The sequence below is a fragment of the Gymnoscopelus microlampas genome (assembly GCF_963454915.1).
Source record: "Gymnoscopelus microlampas genome assembly, chromosome: 2".
Taxonomy (NCBI): domain Eukaryota; kingdom Metazoa; phylum Chordata; class Actinopteri; order Myctophiformes; family Myctophidae; genus Gymnoscopelus; species Gymnoscopelus microlampas.
This window is the reverse complement of record NC_139939.1, coordinates 8,747,891-8,757,890: the sequence shown is the minus strand read 5'-3', so window position 1 is coordinate 8,757,890 and position 10,000 is coordinate 8,747,891. Positions and strand designations below refer to the sequence as shown.

General features: G+C 44.0%; 1 protein-coding gene across 1 annotated transcript in view; it reads left to right on the top strand.

The window, feature by feature from the left end:
* LOC311037586 (phospholipid-transporting ATPase ABCA1-like) overlaps window positions 1-10,000 on the top strand; it is a 75,746-nt gene that overhangs the window by 29,775 nt on the left and 35,971 nt on the right. The window contains exons 7-8 of the mRNA XM_084046808.1: window positions 183-374; window positions 4,809-4,898. Of these exons, the coding sequence (XP_083902934.1) occupies window positions 183-374; window positions 4,809-4,898 (282 nt within the window). The remainder of the gene's footprint in view (window positions 1-182; window positions 375-4,808; window positions 4,899-10,000) is intronic.

The following is a 10,000-nucleotide window of genomic DNA, read 5'->3' as shown; positions in this document are numbered from 1 at the left end:
GGTTTGAGCACCGCTGATATAGCAACATAGATTCTTTCAAAAAACAGAACTTTAGAAGACATTTGCAGAATCGGCCTCAGGTCTATATGGGTTATACGGGTTGCTGACACTCTCTTCCTACCTCCCTCTCTCTCCCTCCCTCTCTCTCTCTCTCTCTGTCCCCCCCCCCCCCCTCTCTCCAGGTGCTGATGAAAGGCTTTGGTTTCCACCTCAGAGACCTCTGCAACACCACGTCCCTGGAGGAGTTCGTCACCATCGCCGACGGGAACGTGTCTCGTCTCACTCAGGAGATCATCTGCAACTCCTCCAGCGAGTGGCTGGACCGGGCCCAGAGCCACTTCCTGTCCAACCTGGACTTCCTCAAACCCATACGGGTGAGTTTAGTGTCTGTCTGTCTGTCTGTCTGTCTGTCTGTCTGTCTGTCTGTCTGTCTGTCTGTCTGTCTGTCTGTCTGTCTGTCTGTCTGTCTGCGGTCAAAACCAACGGATCAACGCTGGAGTCTGTCATTTAGTTCTTCTTTTTTTCTTTCTTGGAGCCCTCTCTTCTTACATCTAACAAAAGCTGAGAGCTCTCACACACATTAACTACTATACTTTGTCATATTTAAAATATATATATATCTAGAGAGAGAGATTTTTAGTATTTTTTGACTATTTGTCAAAAAATACGTATATATTTATTTATTTATTTACATTTTGTACTGTGCTTAACAATAATGTTAGCTGTGATGTGGAGGTTAGGTAGATTTTGTATGAAAATAGTTGGACTGCATAATCAGTGGTTTTATGCCCTTTTCGCACACTGTGAAGCAGCATGAATCCGTCATTATCAAGCTACTAGCCTTCCAACCATGTCTCGTTATTAACATGATTTATTCATTAATGCTGTAAAGCCAGAGTCAGACAGACTGAGATTCTCTGGGTAAAAAAAAAAAAAAAAGAACGAGAAGAAAGGAAAGACTTCAGGGCTCAGTGTTCCTCCTCCTGCCTGACCTTTTCACTGGTGCGTTCGCAAAGTCTGATGAATCTGTTTCACCATCGCATGAACCGATCTGTCTCTCCACTGGGACGAGGTGGGATTCCACTCCTCTTCCTGTTTGAGCCAAAAAGGACAGAAAGTACAACTTCACGCTCCGTCCACTTCCTACATCCCCCCCCCCCCCCCACACAGCGGTGGAAAGTAACTAAGTACATTTACTCAAGCACTGTACTTAAGTACAAGTTTGAGGTATGCTCACAATGCGTCGCATTGTGAGCTTGTAGACCTGCTATTTTCAAAAGAATTTCATAAACTTTATACATTTGAAACGGGACATTCTGCCTAAATGAGTGCTTTCTACTTTTGGTACTTTAAGTACAGTTTGATGCCAATACTTTTGTACTTTTAATTTACTCAAGTAAATCTTGAATTCCGGACTTTTACTAGAGTAAAAGTCCCCCCCCCCCCCGCTGTAGTCTGTTGTTTCAACACAGCAGCAGCACGTTGCATGACCACCGGCTAGAAAGACACTCACTTTGCACAGTCAGCAAAAATATAAAAAACCCACACGAATCTGTGGCTGTTGTCCAAAATCAGCTTTAACCCATTAAGACCTGGGACGCATCTGTGTCATTTTTTAGATTTGAGCTAAAAAGCACTTTGGCTATTCAAAAATAGCAGATCTACAAGCTCGTAGCGCGGCACTCGGTGCCGCGCTACGAGCTTGTAGATCTGCTATTTTTGAAAAATCGAGGAAATTTGTGCAAATCTTTGAATAGATGTATTTTCAAAGCGAACATTTGTAACTCAAATCTTTGCTTCTGGGGGGTCCCTGGAACAAAATATTTTGAGATGGGGGTCCGCGGCCAAATACATATACAGTTTGGGGTCCTTGACATTAAAAAGTTTGAAAACAACTGACATAACAACACACGTTTTTTCAAAAAACAGTGAGGATATAGAAGACATTTTGTAGAATCGGAACTTCAGGCCTTAATGGGTTAAATACTGCTGACTTCAGACATACCGTACATCGTTGCTGTCGGGTGGAAACCTCTTATCTCCGTATTCTAGCTTTTTGTGCTTCTTTTTTCTCCGTAAATGAACGTCCTACTTGATCATATCACAGCGTCACATAAAAGTATCAAAAGTAGCAGATCCGCGAACTCGAAACGCGTTCTGAGCTTGTAGATCTGCTACTTCTGCTGTTTTTGAATTTGAATCCTGTAAAGCAACAGTTTGAGACATATGAGACAGAGACCAGATCTGCTTTAAACTTTCTCCCCCCAAAAAACAGAGCTCTACCGTGACAGTAACTGATCATTTTGGACTTTTGAATATTGTGTGTGTCACTACTGTATGGAAAACAACATTTTGATGTTGTTTGGAGTTGTTTACATGTAGAAACATTAATCTATCTCCCGCGCTAACACTTGTCCGCCTTTCATCGGCGTCAGTGTTTCGCCTAAATGATTCACAGACGACTGAGAGGCGACATTCAGACAACTCAGGCCCCCGGTTTAGAAAAGCTCCATTCTTACACAGATATGAGCATCTTGTCATATGAGCGAGCGTCATGTGCGTCACACACACACACACACACACACACACACAAATAAATGTGTGCACAAGTTCTTCATAGACCTGTCATTACCCCCCCCTAGGACCTCTCATTATTACAGTGCCTGGACAATAGGAGGCATTGACGCCGATGTTAATATTATGTGACGGCAGACAAAGGGAGTGGAGAGATCCTCTCCCAGCTCTGTGCCGACGGAGAGTTTGGACAGAAAAGACCTCCCCTCATTCATTTCACAAACATTACATTCCGGGGCCTGAAATTAACGTTGTCCCCTCAAACACACGCACTCGTGTCTCTACACACCAAGGTTAATATAGTTGACGAAAACGAACAAAATAACAAAACTTGAGTTTAAAAAGCATTTTCGTTAACTGAAATAATTAAGAGCGATAATTAAAACACACAAACTATATAACTAACTGAAACTGCATTGTGCATTTACAAAACTAACTGAAATTATAGTCAAAATCCCCATCTTTTTAGTTTTTGAAAATTTATTTATAAGCATTTTGATTTGTTTTTTTAATTACACAATACTTATTCTGACTCTTTTGAATCCTGCACCTGACAAATAAGTATGAAAAAAACTTTAGACTTTACAAACTAATACTAAAACTAATACAAATAAACTAAAACTAAGCCGTTTTTTAAAAAAAACAAAAAAAAACAACAACTAGCAAATCTGGTCTAAAACCGAATTAAACAAACTAAAACTAAACCATAATGAAAAATCCCAAACTATTTCCTCCAGACCACACTGCAGCCTGTCCACCTTTCCTTCAACCCCCCACCTCCACCCCTCATACCCCCCCTAGAGCCATAAATCATCTGACCCAAGAGTGAATCACGGTGGAGAAATTTTGGCACGGGGTAATGAGAACATTGTGCTCCGTCTTTGTCATCTGGAGGGGACGAGAGACAGGGTGTGAGTGAGAGGCAATAGGTGATGGGAGGGAGGGAGGGAGAGGGAGAGACATGAGACAGAGAGACGGGAACAGAGATAGCCAGAGAAAGACAGAGGAAAAAATATGACCGCATAAGCCACAATCTCAAAAGCCAAAGTCATTCCTTTCGCAAACGCTTACACATGGTCATCAGTGTTTGCTAACCAAAGCCAATTGTCTGTGCTGCTATTGACATAGCATTATCATTACAAAATAGATGGGGGGGGGGGGGGTATTTTACGGGGGGAACCGTCCAGCAAACCTTTTTGACTGGTTGCCACTTAGGCCTCGGCGCGAAACCCCATGGCCTCCTGTCACAACGAATTGCTGCTGCATGCGGCTCGCCATAGATCAACACGTGGAACCATGCCGCTTTCCCAGGATGTGGAAGCGGAATTCCGGTGATGGTGTGAATTCGGGGAAAGAGAGAGAGAGAGAGAGCGAGAGAGAGAGAGAGAGAGAGAGAGATAAAGCACACTATGTCTCGGACTATTCCTGGACTGCTGTCCTTCAGCGACACACACACACACACACACACACACACATACACACACACACACACACACACACACACACACACACACACACACACACACACACACACACACACACGCATCAAACACACATGGGAGGTCAAACCCGCGTGTGACCTGTATGTTGTATGTTGTTCTTTCCCTCTGCCCCTCCCCCTTGACCTTTCACCTCACTGCCATTCTTCTTGCTGTCCTGTGCCCCGTCTCAGCGCTGTAACGGCAATAATGACCCGTTTGTCGCTGTACGCTGCTGAACCCCTTACCTAGCGGAATTGAAACAAAATATTGATTTAAAAATCTATCATGAGCTCAAAAGCTCATCAAACACAGTGTACTCGACTCTGCTCCTGGACTGAAACATGAATAGAGGCCTAATCTGTTAAGCAGAAATCGGACAAATCGCATTATGCATTAATTGACCAATCAGAACTTTGTATTCGATAAAGACGCGTAATGAACCCATAAATCACTTTTATGTCTGGTACAGAACAGCATATTCTAATTTAAGACGCACACGCACACAGTTATACATTTTATATTTAGATTAAACAGCAACAAGATCCCAGCAATGATAGCCGTACACTTAACAACACACTTACATTACACACGCAGTGATGGAATGTGCTGGAATGTTCTTGTTTTGTTGTGTGCATTTTGTGTGATGTGATTGTTTGTAACTAAAAGGATTTCTCTATAACGTCACAGTCATGATAAATCATATCTCTCTCTCTCTCTCTCTCTCTCTCTCTCTCTCTCTCTCTCTCTCTACAGAGGGATGTGAAGTCAGACCCCAGAGTCGTTCAAGAGGTCTCCGCCGCAACGGACAGCCTTCTGGAAAGCCTGGGGGCACTGGGTGTGGAGGTAGGCGTACGCACGCACACGCACACACACACACGCACACGCACACGCACGCGCGCACACACACACACACACACACAAACGCACACGCACACACACACACACACACACACACACACACACACACACGCACACACGCACACGCACACACACAGTATAGTACATGGAAATCAATCATGCTAATGCTTTCTAAGAAAGTTTGACATTTGTGTCTGTTTACACGAGAGCCTGTACATTTGTACGACCTTTGACGTGCGCTTTCTGAGTAAAGTCAATACATATCAGGGTGATAGGGCTATATGAGCAAGTGACAGGTGTCATGGTGTAGTGGTATAGTCTTAACTGGTGGAAAGAAACAAAAATGAAATGTAAAGATATTTTAAAATATATTTTCGTGAACGGAAATGACGAACAGGTGACAGCTTCCTTTCTCGGTTCGGGAGGTGTAGTTCCAGACTCTGAATAGCATTCGGAGATTGTGTGGAATAGTTGTCTTGCTACGAGAGACTAGATGGTTCAGAGCTTCTTCTTCTTCTTCTGTCGTATGTCCTTAGCAGTGGTGGAAAGTATTTAACTACATTTACTTAAGTATTTGTACTTTACTTTACTACTTTACTGTAGATTTTGATTATTATTACGAGACATACATTAACCACTTCAGCCCTATATACACATTTCGTCCATTTGAAAATAGCCGATCTTCAATCTCACAATGCGTCGCGATGCGACGCATTGTGAGCTTGTAGATCTGCTATTTTCAAAAGATGTTTATACATTTCAAAACTTGAAATGGGACATTCTGCATAATGAGTACTTTTATTTCTGGTACTTTAAGAACGTTTTGATGCCAATACTTTTGTACTTTTACTCAAGTGCATTTTGAATTCCGGACTTTTACTTGTAACAGAGTATTTCTTTATTGCAGTATTGATACTTTTACTAAGTAAAAAAAGAGTACTTTTTCCACCACTGGTCCGTAGACCTTCAGCTCCGTTGCAGCAAGCCCGTCCAGTGTGTCATCATCGTCTCTAGGTCAATGAAGCCACGGTCACCGTTCGGTGGTCGGTATTTGGGGCAGCTGGTCATCAGGTGATGATATCGATCCAGCGGGGCGCTCGCTCGCACACGTGCACACATACGTGCACACACACGTGAGGTCAAACGCACTGCGGAGAGCCAGCTGCTATTGATTGACAGTGACATAAAATAGGGTCACGGCAATCAATACTCTTTAAAGGATGTTATAAAAAAAAAAGGTGGCAGCCTCATGCGCTCACGTGCCCATGCATGTGCTGTGCACACGCACACGCACACACAAAGACATATACTTGCACACAATGGCCCTCATTTATCAACGCGGTGTAGACCAAATAATGGGCGTACGGCGAGATCACCGCACTTTTCGGCATTTATCAATATATCCTGACGTGGGCTTTATCCTACCGTAGGCTGAGATCTCACGTCTGGTCGAGACCAGTTGTTGACGTTGGCTGCACCCGTTTATTCCATCCTAGACCTGCGGAGCAGCATTGTTTGACTGTCTGACAGGCATCTGAACACATACTCCACTCATAAATGTATATCTACACTAATAAATAATCCATGTGAAAATATAACATTTTATAAAGTAATTTAAAAAAAACTGCTTTAACAGGCATTCAGATAAGACTGTAGATCTGGCTGTATTGAAAATAGCAGATCTACAAGCTCACAAGCCAGCGACGCGTTGTGAGCTTGTAGATCTGCTATTTTCAAAATATACAGCGCTTCGGCAAGAGCACTCGGGAGTTTAGAGCGCTGCTGTTATATTTTCATGGCCACCGGGAGATCAGACATTTAACCCTGCATGGTCCAACACACACCAGCCTTCATTCATTAATGTTCTCTCCAGGCTATCTCTCATTAATGTGGAGCGGGACGGGACTCGCCCGTCCGACGGCCCGAGTCTCACTGGGAAATGGGAATAGCCTACATGACGGCTTTATTTTAGTGTAACTCGAACACGCACTGCTCGGTATGGGTTAAATACATTAATATACAAACATATTCCATTCATGGCGATATGATTGATTGGTATCATAATGTCATTCATGTAGGCTTCAAGCCTACGTGATTGTACCGCTACGGTACGGGTTACATGAGAAACACAGCTGGGCGGGTGTGTGTGTGTGTGTGTGTGTGTGTGTGTGTGTGTGTGTGTGTGTGTGTGTGTGTGTGTGTGTGTGTGTGTGTGTGTGTGTGTGTGTGTGTGTGTGTGTGTGTGTGTGTGTGTGTGTGTGTGTGTGTGAGAGAGAGAGAGAGAGAGAGAGAGAGGGGGGCGTGTGTGGCGAGGCGATCGGGGTTAAACTATTTCTTATTGGCTTTTCATGTCTTTGGTCGTATTCTGGTTCGTCTTCATGTCGTAAAATCGGGGCGTTTTCAGAATTTTTAAAGGGCGTGTTATTTAAATGACGCTCGTTTCAGCCGTGACATTTATCAACGCTGGGACCAAGTGTAAGCTCGGATCAGCTGTGTAGGATGCGTTGATAAATGTGACTTTGACGTTGGTGTACGGCCGAATATATGGAAAATATACGGCGGTTTATACGCTGCGTTGATAAATGAGGGCCAATGTATTTATGACTTGTATTCGATAGAAACATATACAAACATCCTCCTAATACTTTCAAAAACAGATATCATACGTACAGGTTTAAAAAACATTAAACAAAACTTGGCCATGGGTGCCATTTTTTCTTGCAGCGACCCATTCTAAAAGACTGTGTTGCAGTGTTCATTTTGACAGCAAATTTTGATTTAGTCTTAGTCCTTTGAATAACACACCATTTAGTTTTAGTCCTATTTTAGTCTTCTGACATTGTTTAGTCTTTAGTCTAGTCTTAGTCGACTAAATATCTTTTAGTGTTAGTCTTACTCAACAAAATTAACACGGCTGTGTTGAGCAAAACGTAACGCACCTGGCACACAGTAAAACTCCCGTGTCAACTTAAACTCTGAGAGGGCGCGAATGTAACCAAATGGACCCGAAAGGGTCCATTTGGTTACATTTGCACCCTCTCAGAGTTACAGAATACATTAAACCCTGAGTATATTCACAGTGTAAAGAAGGTTTCAAATGGCCGGTGAATACTCTGGCACGTTCAGACGCCAGACGCTGTTTTGTCCAGGTCAAATAACTTTCATTAGACCACATAGTTTACGCTACACTGCCCAGTGCCCACCTTGCTTAACCCTGTTTATTATGATAGCGGAGCTGCGGCACGCACGCCACGCGCACGGACACACACACACACACACACACACACACACACACACACACACACACACACACACACACACACACACACACACACTCATTGTACATGTGTACTTATTGCTGACAGGAAGGAACGCAGTCAGACATACACAAAGACACTCACACATGGGTGTGAACGTACACAGGTGCGCACGCACGCACACACACACAGAGAGACCCTGTTTGACCTAAATGTAACCCAACCTGAGCCAGTGGAATGCAGTGAAAGGAGAGAAGTCAACAGTCAGTGACTTAGCAAAGAGTAGAGAGGAGTACCACACACACGCACACGCACACACACACACACACACACACACACACACACACACACACACACACACACACACACGCATGCACATGCACACACACACACACGCACACACGCACAAACACATACATACACGGGCTACACATACAGTAACCCTTCACCCCATTACTGTCTGCGCAGCTGCGGCTGTACAGACTCTGTTCAGCCTCTGTTCTGCTGAGTTGACAAAACATAAGGCAGCCGTCAGCTGTGTGTGTGTGTGTGTGTGTGTGTGCCGTCAGCTGTGTGTGTGTGTGTGTGTGTGTGTGTGTGTGTGTGTGTGTGTGTGTGTGTGTGTGTGTGTGTGTGTGCGTGTGCGTGTGCGTGTGCGTGTGCGTGTGCGCGTGCGTGTGCGTGTTTACCATATTCCATACTGTGTTGCCAGAGCGCATTAGTGCACTCTTTTTCACATTCAATATATTGTAATCTTCGTCTGGAGTGACCCACAGCTTCTAGGTAAAAAACACGAAACAAATAAAGAGCTATTGTTGCTTTTTAAAATTCAAATTCTATGAGGAATTTGAACTTGACACCTTAACCCAATTTTTCCCTTCACATTCCCTCTGGCTGGTATTAGAAGTACAACCGCATTTTATCTTTTATCTTCACAAAAATAGCTCACATTTTTAAAACATCTTTGGGTAAGAAGTGCCGAATGTTGATGGACTATTCTGTAGGTGTGAGCCTGGCACTTGAGAGGAATGAACTATAATAACCGAATCATTATCAGTGTTGTTGACAATGTGAAATTGATAACCGTATGGAACAAAAAATAACATATCCACCTTCTTATCTGGAGCAATGATGTTGACTGTTGGAATAGCTGTTTGCTCAGGGTTACACATCTGTGATCATTTCAGCTCAATTCAATTCAGCTTTATTATTATTGTGCAGAATCAAAACAAGTGGTCCCAAGACACATTAAATGCAGAGCAGAGAGAACCAAACATTTCCTCCCTGAGCAAGTATTTGGCGACAGCGGCAAGGGAAAAAATCCCCGGTTATAGCGGGAAGAAACCTCCAGCAGAACCACAGGCTGGGTGGGCGGCCATCTGCCTTGACCATGTCGCGGGATGAGAGAGAGAGAGAGAGAGAGAGAGAGAGAGAGAGAGAGAGAGAGAGAGAGAGAGAGAGAGAGAGAGAGAGAGAGAGAGAGAGAGAGAGAGAGAGAGAGAGAGAGAGAGAGAGAGAGAGAGAGAGAGAGAGAGAGAGAGAGAGAGAGACACAGAGAGAGAGAGACAGAGACACAGAGAGACACAGAGAGAGACAGAGAGAGAGAGAGAGAGAGAGAGAGAGAGAGAGAGAGAGAGAGAGAGAGAGAGGGGGGGGGACAGAGAGACAGAGAGAGAGAGAGAGAGAGAGAGAGAGAGAGAGAGAGAGAGAGAGAGACAGAGAGAGAGGGTGGAGAGAGAGAGACAGCAAGAGAGGAAGAGACAGACAGACAGACAGGGGGAGAGACAGGGGGAGAGACAGACAGACAGACAGACAGGGGGAGAGACAGAC